The sequence below is a fragment of the Fundulus heteroclitus genome, chromosome 4, assembly GCF_011125445.2.
Source record: "Fundulus heteroclitus isolate FHET01 chromosome 4, MU-UCD_Fhet_4.1, whole genome shotgun sequence".
Taxonomy (NCBI): Eukaryota; Metazoa; Chordata; class Actinopteri; order Cyprinodontiformes; family Fundulidae; genus Fundulus; species Fundulus heteroclitus.
In genome coordinates, this window is record NC_046364.1 from 14,696,357 (window position 1) to 14,718,294 (window position 21,938).

At 37.8% G+C, this 21,938-nt stretch overlaps 1 protein-coding gene across 5 annotated transcripts in view; it reads left to right on the plus strand.

Annotated features, from left to right (window-relative positions):
* Positions 1-21,938, plus strand: part of cdkl5 (cyclin-dependent kinase-like 5) — a 53,227-nt gene that overhangs the window by 7,255 nt on the left and 24,034 nt on the right. For all 5 annotated transcript variants that reach the window (XM_021322533.2, XM_012874452.3, XM_036136115.1 and 2 more), the window contains exons 2-5: positions 874-1,240; positions 5,510-5,544; positions 20,357-20,402; positions 20,490-20,626. In XM_021322533.2, coding sequence (XP_021178208.2) covers positions 1,204-1,240; positions 5,510-5,544; positions 20,357-20,402; positions 20,490-20,626 — 255 coding nt within the window. In that variant the 5' untranslated portion in view covers positions 874-1,203. The remainder of the gene's footprint in view (positions 1-873; positions 1,241-5,509; positions 5,545-20,356; positions 20,403-20,489; positions 20,627-21,938) is intronic.

Consider the following 21,938-nt stretch of genomic DNA (forward strand, 5'->3'; position numbering starts at 1 on the left):
GCATCTCTAGTTAAACAAAGGATTTTAGAATTAACCTATCATGAGCTAATAAAGCCAGGAGGTCACCATCTGGACTTGCACAAGTCGTTTAAGGTTTAGTCATTTCAGTACATATGAACATCTGTGTTTGGAAAATGTTTTTAAAAAAAATCTAAAAGATCACCTCGTTGCTATGGTATTTAGCAAATAGAAACAATTATTGCCAATGCTGACTGACGTGAAACAGGAAAACTTTAGATTGATTTAATGTCAAGGCAGTGAGAAGAAAACAGTTATATGTCTTTACACAGTGTGGAGAAACATCTGGTTTAAGTATGTTAATATACAAATGTTTTCGACTCTGAGAAAAACACTTTAGGTTTTTTCAACCTTTTCTCAAGAACTCGGTATATAAATTGGAAATTAGATGTGAATTCAGCTGTGCTTAAACAGACCATATTATTAATGGTGCTTTCACTACTACTGCTTTCACTACTTTGAAAGGTTTCTTGTTGTCCAACATAGTATTCCAAATTACATTTGTTTGAAATAATTTATGCTACAAATTAAAAATAATGCATGTATTAAGAAGTGAAATTAGTTGAAGTTATGCAACCCTCTGGAGAAGTTAGATCAGGAGTAGACTTGCTTCTAGAGTACATTCACTTTATAACCATTGCTTCTCCCTGAGCATGAATTGATGAATAAGAAAGTTAATAGAAGGTAAAATACGTGTCAAAGTCATGGCAAATACCGCCTTGAGTCTCTGTGTCCTATATTTCCATGTGATGCTTCATAATCAGTCTTACACAGCATGTGTGACAGCATTATAAATCTGACCTTGGCGAGATCCACAGGCAAATTATTCAAACACTTCTCTGTCTTCTCTTGCAGATACCCCCATGTGGAGTTTTGGATAAAGGTACAGGAGCGACACAAAGATATGGAATAAAGGGACACTTTGAAGAACTCAATTCAGACACCGTAATAAAAGGAAACTGACATTTACTGGAATAATAAATAGTTTCTGAAGAGTGCTGCAGAAAAAAAAAGCGAGGCCGTGGAAAGAGTCGGAGTAAAGATGGCTCGTAGTCAGAGGCCTGCCATGTTTCTCCAGGAGTCTGCAGCTCCCCCTGCCAGCTGCTGGTCCAAGCAGGAGTGTCCCTATTAAAATTGAAGCGGCTCATTTCACCTGGTGGAGGAGAACCCGCTCTCGGTGATGTGATGAATAAGTTTGAAGTCCTTGGCATTGTGGGAGAAGGTGGGTGGTTTCACACAGCAGATTAAATGGTGTTGTTAACCTCCAGCTCTAATGCTGATGATCTGCACCACTCGGGACTCCGATGTGTCATGCTGTTTATTTTTTCATGAGAATTTTAGTGTTCTGCATTGTGCAGCAGGACTCTATTCATAACTTTTGCCAGATCGTATATGCCCTACATCTTGCATCTAAGGAGCTTTGCAATTTTATAAACAAAAATTGTTTTGAGCCTTATAAATCTGAAGCTCATGGAATCTGCCTAAGCAGACATCAGAAGGAAAATGTTAGCTTTAGTCATTAGCCAACTATACGTTTTTAGTTAGTTTGCAGAGACTATTTGCTGTACGCTCCACATTTATTAGAAAAGCTGGAAAAGATGTGTCAAAAAAGTTTAAATTATATAATATTTTGTTTAATAACTTTTAAATTTGGTGCTATTACTCCATGGGTGAAATAATTATTTCATAAAATTATCTATGCAACAGATATTATACCTTCTTTTTCACTTGGACTAACCTCCTTTTAAAAGACAACAAATCAGCACATGGTCTAAACATATGATATTTCACCAGGTACATATAGAGAAAGTGATCTTTGCACAACCTCTATGAATGCCTTTGCTGTCTCTTATAAGAACTGTTCAGCTAACTCCATAGGATTATTACGGAAGATAGCTGTTTTAGTGTCTGGTGAATAATTTCCATGTTGATTTTAACAAATATATGTATATTTTATCTCTAAGAGTCCACCAGGCCTTTATTTAAAATATCCTGATATTTCGGGGTCTGTGTCATAATCCACTCTAACAAGATCCCCAGGGCCTTTAGAACAGCTCTAGACCCCCAGCGTCATAGACCCCCTGCCATAAATAACAAGCTTGAGACTTTTCTCCACATATTTATTCATTGTTTCATTCCAGGCCCACCTGGAGTGTTTGTAAACTCAGTATTAGTCACATTTGACCAAAGCGCATTGATCCATTGGAAGTATATAGTTTTACCAAGCTGCATGCATTTACAAAGAATCCCCCTTCCCTTGCATCACCCCCAAACAACAGGCTGCCCCTCATGGAGATGTCACTCTGCTGCATTTCTCTAATACAGGGCTTTAGTTGTTTGTTTTTTTACCTCCTTTACCAAAACAGTGTGTGTGATTTTTATCATTCAGCCCTGTTTTTCACAGCTCTAGTTGTTCTAAAAATGATTAATTGTTGCTCTGACTGTTTGAGTAGCTATTTCTTTGTGCACATTTCCTGACTGTGAGAGGATCAATACAAATTGGCCTTACTCGTATGTTCTCTTGTCCCATTATATCACTAATATGTCACAACATGTTTATACGGGGCTGCTGGCAGTAATGAATACTAACAACTAACTTAACAAAGAGTCATTAAAAAAAAGGCTTCTGTTCTTGTTTTATGCAGATGTTTTGAGGTGCCAAGAAGTTAGGCCCGAGTGATTTTGACAACAATTATTTCTTACCTTGAGATCATTCTCTTTACTGAAAAAAAATTTGCTTAAATGAATAATTGAATGTTCCTACATTTTCAGTGTGATATTATGGTACTGCAATAAAAATACACATTTATTTTATGGGTATTTGCCGAACGTTCCCTCAGCTGCCAATAAATGTCTTGTACTTGTAAGCCTTGCTCTGTTTCAGTTTTAGGCGGCTCTAGGCTTCCTGTCGCCCATTTCCTCTGATTTCTTAAACTCAAACTTCATCTACCACCATAATTTTCTCCCTATAAAACTTATCGCTTACTTCCTATTTTTCTTTGCTTGCATCTTACCAAATCCCTCCAAATTCTGATACACGATGTGTGAAAATTCTCCACATCCTTCATTGTTGTTCCACATAAGAAGTCCTCCAGCAGCCTAAAGGGCATGTTCCACCCACTTCCAGCTTGGCAAGAAGTGTTGAGTTTCACGGGTTGCACTAAAAACCACGCAATAAAAAGCTGTGCTCATTTCAAATAGAGAAAAGAAACTTAGATTTCTCTGTGGCATAGATAAAACAAAATTTGGGAAAATGAACAATAGTATTGTAAATTTCAAGCATTTGCTGTTTGAAAGCCTTTAAAATTGTCTTTATTTCTGATCATAACTGATCAAATACACCCCTGACTCCATTTCCTACACAGCCTATGTCCTAACCACATGATATAAAACGATTAACTTGTGTCATCTCAATTGAGACACTATAACATTAAGTACATCATACCCTTGGTTTTGAAATCTGGTTTGATTTATTTTTTTGCAAACAAGGTAATTCAGAACTAAAATTCAAGACCACATTTTTCGATGCAGGTTTTTTGCCATCTAGGTGTTTTAAAGACATTATGTACTGTAGCAAAATCAAAAGTACAACATGTGAATACACTGTTACTATTCTCTGAAACAACTTGTTTACAAAATAAAACAAAGTAAAATAAAGATCTAACAGACGTACTAAAATAATAAAGAACATAAGCTAACTAGACAGGAACTGAATTTAACAGATACCAGAATATGTAATTAAAATAAATATTCAAAACAGAAAACTAAACAGATGACAAAGACAAGGATCTAGGAATGAACCATACAAAAGTGCAAAAACCAGACTGCAGGGTCCTCAGGGAGCTACAATAAATAATCAAACCCCTGGGGATCCTGACACCAACAGGTTTCTACAGTGAAAGTAAGTTGGGGTCCGTAAACTTTCAAAACAATACATATCGTTTTTATAAGCAAATATGTAAATGTATAGAAATGGCATAATTCATCGTAACAGCACCAGTTCATTTTCATTATGTAATTTCACAAAATTATAACTAAATTTCAAAATAAATAAAAGGAGCTCATGAATCAGAAAAGCTCAAACATGGAAACATTTGTTTGTAAAGCCTTGAACACAAAAATGTATGAAGAAGAACCCAACCCTTGTTGCATTTGTGTGCAACAAGGTCAATGCACACAAATGCATTTTATGGAAACCGAACAACCGGAAATGTTGACATTGGCGTTTTCTTTCATAATCAGGGGCAAGCATATGGTGGCTCTCAAAAATGTACAGACCTCTTTTAAAATACCTGGCTTTGGTAATTTAGAAAATAAGACCATGGTGAAAACAAAACTATGATAAAAAAATAAAAGATGCAATAACCAAACTTTTAGTGAACTTTTCATTATTTCAGGCACCGCAATAAAACAATACATATAGTTTTTATAAGAATATATATACATTTTCTGACCTGCTTATTCCCTCATGGGGTCACAGGTGCCTATCTCCAGCATTAACCAGGCAAGAGGCAGAGTACACCCTGGACAGGTCACCAGTCTGTCACAGGGTAACACAGAGACAAACAACCATTCTCACACCTAAGGAGAATTTAGAGAAGCCAATTAACCTAACAGTCATGTTTTGGACTGTGGGAGGAAGCCAGAGTACCCAGAGAGAACCCATGCATGCACAGGGAGAACGTGCAAACTCCATGCAGAAAGACCCAGGGTTGGATTTGAACCCTGAACCTTCTTGCTGCAAGGCAACAGCACTACCCACTGTGCTACTGTGCAGCCCTGAGATGGAAGGAACATTTCCTAAAAACAATCAGTCCTCTCCATTAACAATGTCTTAGTCATGTTTTTTCTCTTTTCAAACCTAGAGCTACGGTGTGGAACTACTTCGGTTCAGAGTGTAGCCCGTGTTTACTTCCTGATTCCTCAGCCAATCGTATGAAAGTTCCCAAGGTCTCAAAACAGGGAGCAGCATTTGGTATTTTATTTTGGCAAAAGAGCAGCAGCCTGCTAACATGGAAGCCAGTAAGAGAAGCAGACCAGAAATAGACCAGAATATAACATTATATACCTATCCTGTGGATGTTAAAATTCAGTGGAAAATTCACAGCAACAACGCACTGTTGAGTAAATGGCTGGTCTCCGTGAAAGGCGTTGTGTATGTGTTGTTCCGATTTTAACCACTTAGTTCCATTATTATTTATAGCTCCTTAAAACCATGCATAGCTAAATGGAAGCAACCCAATTGCCTCAGCAAAGCCGGAATGCAGCAGGGTGACTTCTGGGCCTAGATTTGTCAAAGGTCCAGGCATTAATCTCTGTTGAGTGTGTGGGTGAGCACGTATTCCTCCTCCTCACCAACTATTGTTCACTCCTCTGTCCTTTAAAGATATCTTTGTATGATGCTGCAAGTCAAAACATAATATCCGAGTTGAACTAGAAACGAATGTCACTGATCTTTGTTTTTGTTTTGTTCCCCTTTCATTTCTTCCAGGCGCATATGGAGTGGTGCTTAAGTGCAGACATAAGGTAAGGATTTTCTCTGTTCTGTTACTGGTGGGTTAGTGTTTTTTTTTTTTTTTTCATGTGAAGTCCTTGTGCTGAAGTGCATTTTCACACTCACACTAAAATCAGATCATCATACAAGTAAAATGCCGATTCATCCAAGTGTTATGCCTGATGTGTTGATTTGGTTCAGCTTTTAGCCTGTTTAGCATCAGCATGAAAGGAAACATTTGTTTGTGTGTGTCAGTTTTCTTTGCAGTCTTCACAGTTACACTTTAAGCTTCAGACCTTGAGTGGCAGACCAGACAGACTGGTATAGTTTGAATATTAAAGATAATCAATTCCTCTTGTTATTTTGGGACTTTGCGTATGCAATTTGTTTCCAGGCTAGCTGGCAATAGAGGAATTTGTATGTGCCGTTTTTTTGCACAGAAGGCTTATGTTTCAGAAAAAATAATCACTGCTTTTGAAAAATATAAAGCTTTAAAATCTGTTTGAGCAAAGGATATGCAACAAATGGAGACACGCATCTATAACATCTACGCACATCCACAATTTCCTCATATAACTGAACTGAAAGGAATTGGGTTAATGGCAGATTTCTGCCAATACGATAACCACCTGTTCCGATGCATTCATTAACGTACAGATGTTGACTAAGACTTTAATCAGAGTGAGAGCGGCTGTTACTGCAAATTTCTGAATCACTGAACGCCCATGCACATCTTTTTTCTTTTTTTTTTTGCATCTTAATCGGGCTTTACACATCACTTTATAGTTCTCGTTCCAATGCAGTAAGAAAAAGGTGATCTTTTTCTGATGATTACTTTATGAAATACAGCTCTGTGAACTCATAAAACTGATTGTGCCCCCTTTTTTTTATTAATTGGATTAGATGCTAAAATAAGAGATTTTCCATATTGTGAATGAAACAGCCGTACGTTTATCCTGAGAAACTAGGTGTTTGATGACAGCTGCGAGTTACTCTGCTTCATTTGGATTTTTGTTCTTGTAGTTTTGAATTTTTTAGTTTTGTCACAGGATTTGGTGTCTCATACAATCTTAATCTTCAATTGCTTTGCCCAGAGATTTTCTTAACCTTTCTTTTTTTGGACTTTATTATTTTTTTCTTTGTTGTTTCCTCCTGGTTTCATTAGTCCTCTGCAGAAGTCTAACAAACAGCATTGAATATCTGCAGATTGTGAAACCTCCAGAAGCTAGTGTCTGTTCTGGGATGGTTAAAATGAGCAGATCTTGGAATGTCACAACTGGTGATTTCCAGGTGTATAGCTGAGGCAAATATATGTAAATGTATAGAAATGGCATAATTCATCGTAACAGCACCAGTTCATTTTCATTATGTAATTTCACAAAATAAAACTACATTTCGAAGTAAATAAAAGGAGCTCATGAATCAGAAAAGCTCAAACATGGAAACATTTTTTTGTAAAGCCTTGAACACAAAAATGTATGAAGAAGAACCCAATCCTTGCTGCAACAAGGTAAATGCACACAAATGCATTTTATGGAAACCAAACAACCGGAAATGTAGACAATGGCCTTTTCTTTCATTATCAGGGACAAGCAGAGCCCTTTTAAAATACCTGGCTTGGTAATTTAGAAAATAAGACCATGGTGAAAACAAACCAATAAACAAAAAAAATTAAAGGTGCAATGACCAAACTTTTAGTGAACTGTTTATTTCAGGCACCGCAATAAAAATCCACTGTAGAAGAAGAAGTAGTAATGCTTTTTGGTGCTGCTCAGTGTAGCTTTTGTGGTAAACAAATCTCTTGGAATTGCTGCTCAACATTAAAATTTTATTTCATCAGGCCACAACACACCCTAACTCAAAGTTTCAGGAGATTTTAGCTAATACCTTGAAAAAGTATTAACCACACTTGGCATTTTTCATGTTTTGCTGCTTTACAACCTGGAGTTAAAATTGATTGTTTGAAAGTTTACACCAGTTCATGCCTTCAACTTTGGAGATGTATAATGGTTTTCATTCTGGAACAAAACAGCAAATAGGACAAATAACAGAAAACCTCTATGCATGACTGTTCAGTCCCCTAAAATCAGCACTTTGTAGAGCCACCCTTTGCATCAGTTTCAGCCACAAGTGGCTTTGGATCAGTTTCTTTGAGCTCGACGCACTTTGCCACCGGGAAATTGTTGCCCAATCCCAGAGGCACAACTGCTCCAGTCCTACGTGAAGTATGTTTTTATTTATTTATTTATTTATTTTTTTAGCATCGATCTTCAAGTCTAACCACAGATTCCTAATTGGATTGAGGTCTGGATTTTAAATTAAATCTATTCTAACAGATTTAATTTAAAGGTTTCCTCTTAAATCACTTGAGCATTGCTTTAGCAGGATGGTTCAGGTCATTGTCCTGCTGAAAGGTGATCATCCGACCCAGCCTGAAAGTCACAGACAGACTGAATCTGTCCCAGAATACCGTCATATTCAGCTCTATCCAGTTTTTCCTCAACTCAGATTCGTTTTCTAGTCCCTGCTGGGTGAGAAACATCCCCACAGCATGATGCTGCCACCACCATGTTTCACTGTGGGGATTGTGTTCTTAGGGTAATATGATATTTGGGTTTGTACCAGATATAGCGTTTTCCTTGGTGGAAAAAAAGTTACATTTTAGTTTCATCTAACCAGAGCATCTTCCTCCATACATTTGGGGAGATGCCCACTCAGAATGTGTCTTCTGATTTTTAACACTAAGTAATGACTTTTTTCTGGCCGCTTTTCCATAAAGCCCAGCTCTATGGAGTGTACGGCTTATTGTGGTCCTATGGATAGGAACATCAAAGATTTGGATATTGTTTATAACCCTACCCTGACTTGTGCTTCTCAACAACTTTGTCCCTGACTTGTTTGGAGAGCTCCTTGGTCTTCATGGTGTGATGCCTCTTTCTTAGTGCTGCTACAGCCTCAGGAGGCTGTTTATTCAGACAGATCATGTGACACTTACATTGCACACAGGTAGACTTAATTTAACTAATTATCTGACTTTTGAATCTAATTAGCTGCACCACAGGGTTTTTTCTAGGGGCTTCATTGCAAAAGGGGTGGATACATATACACAATCCATTTTTTTCTTTTTTTATGTTATTTTTCTATATATTTTTCTTCACATTTCACTTCACCAACTGAAGGCTATTTTGTGGAGATCCATCACATGAAATAGGAATAAAAAAAACATTGAAATTACAGGTTGGAATGTAACAAAATGGGGCTTGAAAGGGCTGTGGGCTGTGGGCACCATTTTCCAGGGCAATGGCTTTTGTTTACATTGCTGACTCAGACGCCATGCTGTGAGAGATAGAAACACTAAGTACTTGAGAAATGGACTGTACTAAAGATAAAGACGATGTACTGACCCTCTCCTGAGGGTTTGTTATCTCGAAAAAATCTTTAGGATCTGTCGGATTGATCCATATGAGCATAATAACTGAACAAAGGATGGACATGACATGCCACCACCATTCACAGAAGTTGAGCTTGCTTTCTTTCTCAAAATTGAGTTGGTTTTCATTCCAGCGATTCATTCAGAAATGTTCATGGACAAAAACGTTTTGGGTGGGTTCAGGATCTCCAATTTTTTTGTCTTAAAGAGAAAACTCATTATTTCAGAGGTACTTGAACAACAAAGCTTCACTTCACAGTGCTCTTCCTCTGCTCCGGGCTCTGTCGCACAAATTTGTTTAAAATTATTTTATGCCTGGCATCTGCTCTGCATTTATGTTGGCAATATTTAGGGGCTTATCAGTTTATTTATTTATGAAGCAAGGAATATTTTCTTTTACTTTGTTTACTACATTCAGCTGGGTAGGCTAGCACCAGCAGCCTGCTAAGAGCTCCGTGTAAAAATGCACAACAAGCTGCGACTCAAACTTACCAGTCTGATAATGCCAGGAATACACACATGCATCAGGATGTAGCGTTGAAAGCGAGGTTTGGTTGTCTCACGGCTGCTATCCAGAGTCCATTCGTCATCTATTTTTAGTTCAGAGATCCGAGCTCCTTGGCTTTCAAATCTAAACCTATCGATCTTTTTCCCAAAGCGACCATGTGAACAAGTTAGACTGTTAATGGCACAGCATGTTTGCACCATGGTTTTTTACTTTTTAATAATAAAAGAACAGAAAATAAACACAGTGTTATAGATGAAGGCTACGTAAACAAACAGAAGTCCATTTTCTGATGCCCAGGTATCCCACAATGCGGTGTAGTTGTTACGTCACCCTCTCAGGACCTATGGGTGAAAAGCCTGGGGGAATACTTTTACAAAACACTGTAGGCCTTGATGTTTTCAGTAGCGTAAACAGCGATTGTCTTGCACCCATTAGCCTGGGAAGCATAGAGAACATTATTTTTACCCCTTGAACTCAGCCTGTCGCTGTAGAAATTTCTTAAAGCTCCGTCAGAATTGCTGTCAGTGTTTTGGGAGCCTCCTTGACCAATGTTTTTCTTGTGTTTTCAACAATTTTATTGGAAAGGCTAGTTTTTAGTTTAATATTGTCACAGTTGTCCCTCATTTTCTGTAATTATTGATAACTTTTGTCATTGTGCAACAGTACATAAATAATCATGTGAAAATTCTGATCGATTTGTGCATTGAGATACTTGTGGTCCTTTGCAACCTCTCTGCAAACTGTGATTTAAACTAGAAGATGAAAATGTGGAAAAGTAAAAAAAATAGCAATAAAAAGACCTCAGCAGAGCAACTGAGCTTTATTTCTGGTTAATAAGATTAAATCTACATTATGGCAGGTGTGAACTCAAGAAGAGTAGTTTCTGAAATTGAATCAAAAGGTGCTTCAGCTAAATTGCCCATATAATATTACCTTAAGCCTTTTTACATTTTCTCCCCAAAAGATTAATTTTTAGTGTAATTTTAGAGGTAAAATGTCACATTATATTTAAGAAAAGTTTTGAAATGATTGTCAAAAATTAATTTTACTTTTCCATTTTGAGAGTCAATGTGTATTGCTTGTGCAATTACACTGCAATTAAACCCAAGGCTGTACCTGAGGCATTTTTTAACAGCCTATAACTGCGTTCTTGTGTCATGCGGTAGACCTCTGCCACCAGTGCTCATTCACTTGCCAATATACTCTGTGCCGTTTTGAATAATGTATATAGTTACCATCTTTGTTTGGGCCCTCTGAAGCCACGACTACAGTAACCCATATCAGTCATCTGCCAGTTGCAGGTGGACCTGCAATGGAAGATTTTCTTCTTCTATGGTTTTTACCACTATCCTTCCCTGATTATGTGCTTGATTTGCATCTTTGCAGCCTCTCCATGGTTGTGGTTTCCCTTTGAAATCTGAATCAAAAGTTAAGCACAAAAACATTCCTACCTCTGGCAAATTTAGGTTTGAAGTAATATTTTACAGACATGTTTTTTTTTCCCCTACTGTAAGGCAGTGACGGACTGGGATTAAAAAACGGCCCTCGCATTTTCACCAACCAGCAGCCCACATGGGGAGGTGCACGCACGCGCGTGCACATGCCCGCAACACACAGATATAACTTCACATGCACGGAAATAACACGCAAGTTTGTAGCCCCATTGGTGTTGAACTCTAACTTTAATATGCAGAAAAACTGAACCAAGAGGCATTTGGCTTATTAGTGCCGAGAGATAATGTAGGCCTACAATGAACAGGGTGAAAGGGGCTGTGCACACCCGACGATCATGCCGCCTCGTGATTGGCCGGCCCAAATGGCCCACGAGGGCCCGCGGCCCTTCTGGCATCTGCCCAAATGCCTGACCGTCCAGTCCGTCACTGCTGTAAGGTATATTAACATCTTTGAGAGTTCTGACTTGAATCTGATTGAGAATCTAAGAAGGGGGCTAAATATTAGGGTGATGGTATGAGGCCTTCCAGCATCAAATACGTAGAGCTCATCACTAAAGATAAATCATGAAAATGCCAGTAGAAACATGCAAAACGCTGGGCAGCAATTATACAAAGGGTTTAATTGCAGCAATACCAGTAAAGACTTGTATGTTGATTATTGAGAAGGGTATAAATAATTTTACACATAAAATTTGTTAGTAAAATGTAAAAAAAAAAAAAATTTTTTTTTTTTAAATGGATATGATTTTTACATTGTTTTATTGTCCTTTGAGAGATGTCTGCCTTATTCCCTGTCAGAAACAAACTTCTTGGTTATATGACAAATTATGAATGATTTGGGGATAAACTGTAAGTTAAAGATGTGTAGTTTCTTTGTGATTCTACTTTAATTACGCTTTCAGGTAAAGTGTAGCAAGAACTTGTTGCAGGTACTGTCATCGTGTCAAAGACATTTCAGTGTTTTGGAGGGGATTTGTGTTAGTATGCTGTGGTCTGTTACCATGGTTAACTTGTCTAGGTGCTTAGACATGGGTACATTGGTAGTTGTTTTGAATATCCTCCACTTGTAGATTATTTTCCAGACAGTGGAATGGCTGGTCTTGGTAGACCTCTCTGAAGCTCTTACCAGCATAATAAAATGTAACTAGCTAAAGGCTACATAAATCTCTTTCAATCCCACATAGTGTTCACTCTCACTTCAACAGTCAGGAGCACACCAAATCAAATGTCTGAAGTCTAAACATTCAAATACTTCACTGCTAAACAGGATATGTTGTTAAGAAGCCAATCTCATCATCTGTCATGGATTTGTTCTTTGTAAAACAGATGCACCATCAATATGCTCACATATATCATGCAGCATTCATCAAGCCAGCAAGATAGGTTAGCAGGCGGTGTTATCTTTTGTTTATTAAGGAGAAATAGCGTCATAGTAATAAGATATCACATCCGCAGGCCTCTAATAAGGACTACTGAATCAGTTCTTGTTCTTGGAAATCGCACCAATCAGCTCTCAGGTCAACTAGTATTGAAGTGCTTTGTTGTGCATTTTTGTCAAATGTTTGTCTTCAGTTTGCTCTGACATGGGTTGGTCTATCTTCCTGTAATTACCCTCCACTGAACATGTACTTAGGATGGTTTATGCTTCTCTAGAGCATCTCTTCAGGCTGGCTGCTCTGAGACTGTTTGGCAATGTGCAGTGCCTAAGGTTCGGCAAATCTGTTGTTTTCCTTTTCATGGAGCTTTGTGTTTCTCTAATAGCTGACTGACTTATTTCCGTGTGGTCTTAATCTTGGCTTTCAGCCTCTTTCTCCATGGGGTAATGACATGATGTTGATGGCATGGTTCCCTATAATTATACCTCATATATTTGCATGCTTCGAAGCTGACCCTAAAGAGTCTCATCTACAACAAAGATTTTCAAGCCAAAGCACTTGTCCATCACTCATAGCTTCTACACTATTAATTAAGCATAGCTTTAAGTCTTATTACATTTTGGAGGGGTGATTGATAGTTGCCATGACAAGAAAATTAGCAAGGGAGACCAAACATATTCATTAAGCCTTTCTGTAAACATGTCTATTTCTGTTGCAAACAAGGATGATTATAGAACGGTGTACTTGACAAACAGGTTTTTTTTATAAACTCTGGCATTGCTTTTCTGTTTGTGCAAATATACTTTTTGTCTTCCTTTCTGACTAAAGTAATTGCAATAGATAAAATCACAGAATTAGATACACAACATTTTATATCAGGCAGTAAACAGCGCTTGGGCACTGAGATTATAAGCTGAAGTATCAATTCAGTTTATTTAGATAGCACTAAAAGTGACCTTAGAAATAATTATAAATATTGCAAAAATGATAAGCAGGAGGAGCAAATACCAGAGCAAGGCAAAGTGTTCCTTAGGTTCTGCTCATAGCAGCATAACTACAGAGAGAGAGCTCAGGCTCATTTATGCCAGTCTAACTATAAGCTTTATCAGAAAGGAAAGTTTTAAGTACTGCCTCAAAAGAGTGTCTCATAGACAAACCCTGGCAGCTGGTTTAAGAGGAGAGCAGCTCTACAATAGAAAGCTTTGCCTGAAATGTTTTTTTTTTTATCTTGAAGAATAGTAGCTCACTCTTTTTGCTAAAGATTTGAATGAGCTGAAACAGACATGTAGTGGGTGACTTTGTTGAACGCGGATGTTGAAATGGTACTTAGAATGGAGAGACTGGCATACACTATAGGACTACAATAATTGAAGTGTGAGAAAATGTGGAGCCATGATTAGACAAACAGACATGTGACACCTGACGCTCAGTTCTATAACCTTTGTAAATCTGACTTATGATTTATTATATACAGGGATAAATAAAATTAGTATCAAAAAATAAATGATAATGAGGACATTTTTTAATTATTTTTTAGGTAAGCATATTCTTTGCCAAGACAATGAAACTCATACTGAGGCAATTTATGATCCTCGTATCTTATCCGGCCTTTTAAGCCACTTTTCCATTGACAGTTTCAGTTCCACTTGGTTTAGCTTCAATCTACTGGGAACTTGTTGCTTTTCCATTTGAACCATTGACAGATGGAGGAAGGGAACACCTCCTGGAGGTGGCGATTTAAGGTATTGGAGTGCTCGGATGACTGGGCTCTGACTGGGCAGGACCTTCGTCTCGTTTCCGCTCCCACATGTGAGGGAGGAGTTCCTTTATCAGAAACCACACAGACCAGTTGAAAACAGTGCACAAATAATTCAGGAATGGGCAGCAGAGCTCAAGCGCTGCTGAGCTAGTGGGATCTGACAGTTATTAATCATATCTGTTGTATGATTCGATGTGAGCCTACAAAACATCAGCTAACAACAGACCAGTTCAATACAGCCGCCAAATATTTCAGGAACGTGCAGTAAAGCTCAATAGCTTCTCTCTACTCCACAGTAGTACATTTGGAAAATAGTGGTTGTTTTTTTTTCTGCTTGCTCTTCTCATACAGCTGACGAGGCCGATGGCTAAACAGCAATCTGTTCAAATCAGTTAAGCCCCTTTTCCACCCCCCTTTGATTTTGGCATTTTGGTGTTTTTGTGATAATCAGTTACTATTTCTATCCTCTCAGTTCTTTCTGTGTTTTTATCTAAAGTTTTTTTTAAATAAAATGTATCAAAAAGAACATGTTATATTGACCTAATTTACATTTAGAAGCAATATCCTACATTTGTATGTTGATGACAGCGATGGTTTGTTGGTTGTTCTTCTCAGGTGTCCTGGATACACACTTTGCATACCAATTATAAATACAGTCTATTTAATAGAGTCTCACTGCAGTAGATAATCAAATCTGACACAAACATAGTATATTTTCTCTGAAGTCAAACGTTTAGTAGCTTTGTTTTTGGAGACAGAGTGCTGTTCTCCAGGATTACAGCTAGAAACATACGGTAAAATACAAGAACCTGCTTGTTATTCATTTGTGTGACAATCTCTTCTGTGGTAGTTCATTTACACTAAATCAATCTCAAGTTTAAGTTTTGTGGCATTTTCATTCCCAATTATCAGCAGGGTGTAAAAGCTATATTTAGAAATTATTATCAAATTACATTTTCTGAATGGCAACATTTAGACTAAGAGACAGCTAAAATTACAAGACAAAAAAAAAAAAAAAAAACACACACACACACAAAAAGTAGGTCTTTAGGAAAATACAGTCTGTATCAGCTGGTACCTAATTCCCTTAAAGTAAACTTTATCTCTGCTGTACTGTCATCTGCTGATGCGTGTTTGGTTTATGGAGTAAAGGATAAGTGAGGCAATGAATTAGTCTTTTATTTCTTGTGTATACCTAACTTCAAAAGGAGGCTGCATTAATGTCAAGCTAGCTCTGACAGCGAGTCGTTTGATGCATGTGGGGAACGCAACGACTGTCTTGTTCAGCTCTTGAACTTAACAGTGAATCAGGACACTTGGCTGCGAAGATGAAAACCTGAACACCTGGCTTTATTACATACACCCAAAGAGATTTAGAAATTCCCATAGAGTGAAGCAGCGATGTTGAAGATGCGAAACGAAATAAGAGTTTTCAGAAGGACCGGATCTGGTTTCTTTCAGCTAGAGCTACATTTAGGGCACAAGCCACGACCCTGTTAACCTCACTTGGTCGGTCAATAAATGCAACTCATCTGCTCTGTTTTACTGGCAATTTTAAACAAGCTGAACATTATGTTTGGTTGCTCATACACTATATGACGTATAGTATATGTTTCCACACAAGACAAGGTGAAAGCAGGGTGAATGTCCATTTACCGCTCTTGTCTCTTTGTCTACTGTACCTCCTAAACCATCTGACAAGGCACATACGTTTAACTATTTTACAGTCACAGTCTCGCTGGTTTTATTACACCATTAATGTGTCACTCTCCAACAAATCTGCATACAAAATAACTAGCAGCTTTAAAAGTACAGCCGGGTTAAAGAGCCTTTTTCTTTTCTTTGACTCACTAATGTGACATATGACATGTTTCGCACTTATATAACAAAGTGAGAGACTCAGTTTTACACGTGGGAGCCAGGGACCATGACAATAAATGGTGTTTTTAGCTTTGCTGCAAGAGAGCAGTTATTTTTACTTTTCTCAGCTGGAAGCAGGACAAAAAGAGAAAGGGTGGCAAAAGGAGAGAGAAAGAAGCAATGGGTGCCTGTGTGTTTGAGGGAAAGGAAGTGATGCAGAGGTGTGTATTAAACAGTGTTGGTAAATGGGTCACCCTGTTAGAAGTCTACAGCAGAAATGTGTATGACAGGGGGAATAATGGGGACCGTAAATAGATAAAAACCCAATCAGGGGACACAGCAGGCTCTAACGTCAAAACAAAAGAAACTAAATGAATTTTTGACTCGACATCCCAGTGTAATTTCTATACCCTTTACTCTGCCGTGTGTGCTTGATGGAACATTTTAATTAGTCAAGCGTATGTGTGCCAGGATTTGTTCTGCCACTTTATGCAAGTGTTGTTTAGCATATGTGGGTGTCTGTATGGAGGCTTATGTGTTATCTTGAATTTGTGCTTTAGGAGTGACAATATCACAACCTACACAGTTGCTTGTCTCCTGGTGCAGATACGGTGTCACTGTGTAGCACTGTCGGGGTAAGAAGACAAATTAATTATTAGCAATTGTTCGTAATTGCTTTGGCTAGGTCTTAAAAAAAAGACGTGCACTGTATTTGCTTGAGTAATATCAAAATATAAAATCATGTTAGAGGGAGTTAGGGTTTTTGGAGCTGTAAATTGAGACTGCTTTGAAAATTCCCTCTCAAATTGTATATCAATGAAATCTTAAAGCATTAGTACTATTACAATGTGTTGATATCATGAGACGGTTACAACCTCGAGGGCTATTTTTAGCATGCTGAGATATCAGTGGTTCAAAATGTAAATTGAAAGACGATAAACATGTAACACCGCCTCAACACATTTCAGCTACACTTTGAAATGTCACATGTGCCTGATTGGACCGGAAATATGTTGTTGTCTGTTTCTCTTTTATGTAAAACCGCACATATTTCCTCTGCTTATCCAGTTTGCCGATGAGCATCAAATCTGAAGCTGACAAGTTGGTAATTCATACCGTTGTAAAACAATTGGCTGATAAAGGCAAGGGCACTGCCAATGACAGGCAGCTCCACACTGCCCTGCTTGGTCCCGGTGATAGGCTGACTGTCATGTCTGACCCGCTATACACAAAAGGACAATTGAGGAACATCAGAGCAGCCAAGGACACAGAGCAAGTGTGTGATGTAATCCCCTCTGGGTCACTGTTCACTGCTACATTGTGAGGGTATAAGAAAGAACATCTTTTCAGGATTTAGGCTGACAATACCATAATTGCCAACATTTTATTTTCATTTAATGAGAACTTAAAGTCAAAAATTATATTTAAAAAAATTCTTCTTGGGTGGAGATGTGTTTATTTTCCCCTTTTTATATCATAGTATTGATCATGAGTACCATTTTGTTTTTTGTTTTTTTAAATATGTGTCACGTACAGTGGTAAGGTACAGTGCCTAATCATGACAACAGAAATTACTTGTTAAAGGTATACTATGCAACCGGGGTTGATTTTCCAGCGAGGCTCCCCCCAGAGGGCGAAAGTAAAAGTGCACTGTCATAAAGATGCTCAGCTGTTCTGGTTTCTCCGTCAACCCAGGCGCGGTTGTTTTGAGCTTAGCAGACAGGCGAACGCAACGAAAAGTGGAAAAAACGGCAGTACAAACAATGACTAACACAGTGAAGGTATGAACATCAGGCTTCCCGCAGCGCTATCTTGGCGAGCCGGCCGGCCGCTGCCGCCACTGCCGCCTCGCCAGTTTTATTATTATTATTATTTTTTTTTTTTATGTTGGCGAGACGCTACCGCCACCGCCTCGCCAAGCCGCAGCCGCCGCCGCCGACGCGGTAGCGTCTCGCCAACATAAAAAAATAAAATAAATAAATAAATAATAATAATAATAATAATAATAATAATAATAAAACTCGATATGCTTGCATGTTTAATTGACGTTAACACGCGGTTCTTTGTTGTTGCTTTCGCGCGTGCATATAGTGAATGGCAGGGCAAAAACACATGGAGTTCTCGCCGTAAAGAGAGACTTCTGTGTGTGCGGGCCGTGAGCTCTTGCAATTGCAAGTGCGGTATTTCCCACACAGACCCCCAGGGCGGCCGAGAAAACCTTTGTTCGACCTGAAATGACTCATTTAATCATCCAAAATGGTATGGAACACATTAATTAACTGAAAAATGTTGCATAGTATGCCTTTAAATAAAATAAATGAGCCTGGGTTTGTTGTGCTATTTTAAAGTCCTGTGGCTCAAAAGTGTACTGACCCCTGGTTTGTGATGTAAAAAAAAAGTAAAAAGTAAAAGCCATGATAAATCATACATTTTGTTAGATTTTATTTAAAAAAAAAAAGTTTAATAAATGAAAGGCAAAAACTTTTTGGTGGACTAGAGGCAGTGTGGCAACCAACATGGGCATAACTTGGCTGGGCACGAACAAAACAGTACAATGCAGCGAGGAGCATATGAGAAATGAGAGCCTAAATAGCAGGGAAACAGGTGGGAAGCATGAATGTGATGAGCAGGCAGCAGGTGGAGTGAATGAGCTTAATTAGATTGTGGTTGTGGCTGAGGGTGGAAGGTTGAATTAAACACGAATGGAGCTGATACAAAATGTGAGAAAAACACAAACAGAGACTTGACAGGAATAACTTGCCAAGTATAAGGAACATAAAAATACATTAGAAAGTTGAAAGAATAACCTAAAAAGGAAGACTCAACAATCATGAAAGAAAGAGAACAAGTGAAGGGTGGACCTAAAGAGCACTAAGCAACAAGGAAACAATGCAGGAAAAAGAGTGAGACAATTGTGAGCCTCACAGTTTTTAGAAGTGCTCTAGGATGAGAAACCATGATGCCCTCCTTTAAGTTATTTAAATTTTTTTTTTTTTTTATTTTTTTTTTTTTAATAGGCTTAAAAATACATTTATATATATTAACAGCTGGGAACCTTTTCCATCATGCCAAATACATGAGTGTACAAGTGAAACTTTGTTGTCCTTATTTTTTATCATTATTTAATCAAACAATGGCTCTAGGAATGTTATATTATAGGATCAATGACGCTTATGCTGAAAATGACAGACTTTCAGTGCTGTCCATGTTTTAGTTGGGATTTGGGTGGTAGGTTTTCAACAAATTATTTTAAATTATATTATTTTCTTTGGGGAAACATGTTTCCAAATTGAAATTCTCAATATACAAACACCATTTTAGAACAAATTAAATGGGTATTTAGAGATGCCACTGAATTGTGGTTCATTTTAGTGACAGCAAACTAAAATAATTCAGCCTTCAGAACTTATCATAAATCCAATTTCAAGCAATAGCAAAATTATATAATGTTTTATGAATTTGTGTGGAAAAACTTTAATCTAGAGTTGTCTTTATTATTTTATTCCATTTCCTAAACTAAGCCGGAATGTTGGGCTCTTAACCCCTTAATGAAAAAAATATGTCTGTATTTTCTGCCTTTAAGTAGCTGTTAAACTAAGTTACTTTGACTCTTGCACAAAAAAAAACATAGAAATTTAGGTATGTTGCAAATTTGTAACACATTTGTTCACCCATTCCTCTCACTTGTGGAATTCACAGAAGCAGTTCTTGTTTTTTGTTGAGGCAAAGGTGAACATCACACTTTGTGTAATTTAATTAATTTTAATCTGCATACAAATAAATAGCCAAAATTACATTTATATCTCAGCATGTTATTTGTAAGAGGGTTATTGAAGATAGCTAGGCAAAATAACTAGGGGTTCCTAAAGAAAATCAGTTCTGAAAGCAATTTGCTTTATAGCACTGTTTAGGACTTGCATTAGCGCAGTGACTGAATGTTGCAAGTATGCAACAAACTGAAATATTTTGATAGCTTAAAAAAACTTGTCACACAGTCCATCTCATAACATTGGTTGTAGAAGCAGTCAATAAGCAAGTATGTATTTTTAGCGTAGTGCAACTTACCTCATATACAAAAATAGCTTTTTAATTTCCAGTCTGGATTTGTCTTTTTTGCTAATAGGTTAGTCCTCTTGCGTTAGCAGGAAATACGTCCGTCAGGGACCAGTCGTACCAGAAAGAAGCGTTTGCCAAAGGTTCCTAGGTGCGCACTGAATAACTGGCATTAGGCAAATACATTGGGTGCTTGTATAATATGTAAGATTTGTTGCATTTTTGCAAAAATAGGCATGTTAAAAGGTTTTTAGAATTGAAATGTAATTCTAACATTTTTCACATTTTTACTTTGCATTTCCAATCTTAATAGCCAATCTATCTTAGCCTCTTCCCTTCCTTAAAGGTAATTAATCCCTTTTTTTCAAACAGGAACCTAAACTGTTGTGCATTGTTCTTCACAGGAAACCAATGAGCTGGTGGCCATCAAGAAGTTCAAAGACAGTGAAGGTGAGTGAACCATTAAAAAGATGGTCGAAAGTAAGGAGAGATGGTGAAAGTGCAGAAATATATATTGTTCTTTGAATGCCCACACAGAAAATGAGGAGGTTAAGGAGACGACCCTTCGGGAGCTGAAGATGCTCCGGACCCTGAAGCAGGACAACATTGTCGAACTGAAAGAGGCTTTTCGCAGGAGGGGGAAACTCTACCTCGTCTTTGAATATGTTGAGAGGGTCAGTATAATAATGTTCCCATGTTTATTTAATCAAGTCTGCATATTGTGCACACAGCACATCTTTATGCTGCTTCATCCAGTCTACTTTATAGCTGTGGGATGTAGGGTTGTCATGGTCAAAATATTTCAAACTCAGTACTAATACTAAGAAAAATACATTGAAACTTGATACCATTTTTGATACCACAGCAATTTTTTTTTTAAGGCACAGGGTTCTTTCTGGTTAAGAGAAATAATATGATTAATTACAGTATGGCAATAGCTTAACTTCCTTAACTAGGGCAAAACCAATAAGTTTGGAAACATTTCAGTCCTCGTTTAGAAAAATATATAATTTAAAAGTGCCACTTCTCTGTTTGGCAAAACAGACCAGATAGAACTTAGCATAGGTTTTAGTATCCTTTAATGAAGTATGTATTTTTGATTCATTCGTACAAATATTTTTTTTAATTATAATTGCTTATTTTTAATGTGCCACAGATTTGCCTGTCAATCTGCTGTTGATGCGATTACGGAGGGCCAAATAAAAAAATCATTGTCAATGAAAATAAAGGATTTCAAAACAAACATTGATCTGGTGCAAACAAAACGTATTTTTTTTTTTTACCTTGTAAAAGAGGATCTGGTCAATGCAAATATATTCAGCAGAAGGCAGTACAATGTCTGCCTTTCTGGTAGTTTTGCATTTATATATATTTTTAGTGATCAACAACAGCAGCAGGTACTGTAGTGTAGTACTCAACATGCTAGAGTTTTAAACTTCCAGCAGCGGATCTTTGTTTCTGTCAAGTGAGCAGCTGCAGTGAGTGGGGGGGCTGATTGCCTCTGTTATTGCAGTGGTTCTGCAGAAGGAAGAGCCACAGTCTGGGCAAATGTGGCAGGGTCAGTTTATATTGATTTTGAAGTACATAAGTATCTTTGAATAATTCATTCTTAAACTGTCGATTATATCAAAATATTGATTCTTTTTGACAGCCCTAGAAGGATGCTGACTGCTCAGTTTAGCATTAAAAAAATGGTGTTGCCATGGCAACGTAGAAACAGTGCTGGAACTAAGTAACGCTAATTCCCATTGTGTTGCCGGAGTTCCCAAACACTTTTGTAATTTTTTTAAATCAAAGCCAACTAAAATGTTATTCCCTGCAGAAATTTACTGTACTGGATGGATGGATGGATGGATGGATGGATGGATGGATGGATGGATGGATGGATGGATGGATGGATGGATGGATGGATGGATGGATGGATGGATGGATGGATGGATGGATGGATGGATGGATGGATGGATGGATGGATGGATGGATGGATGG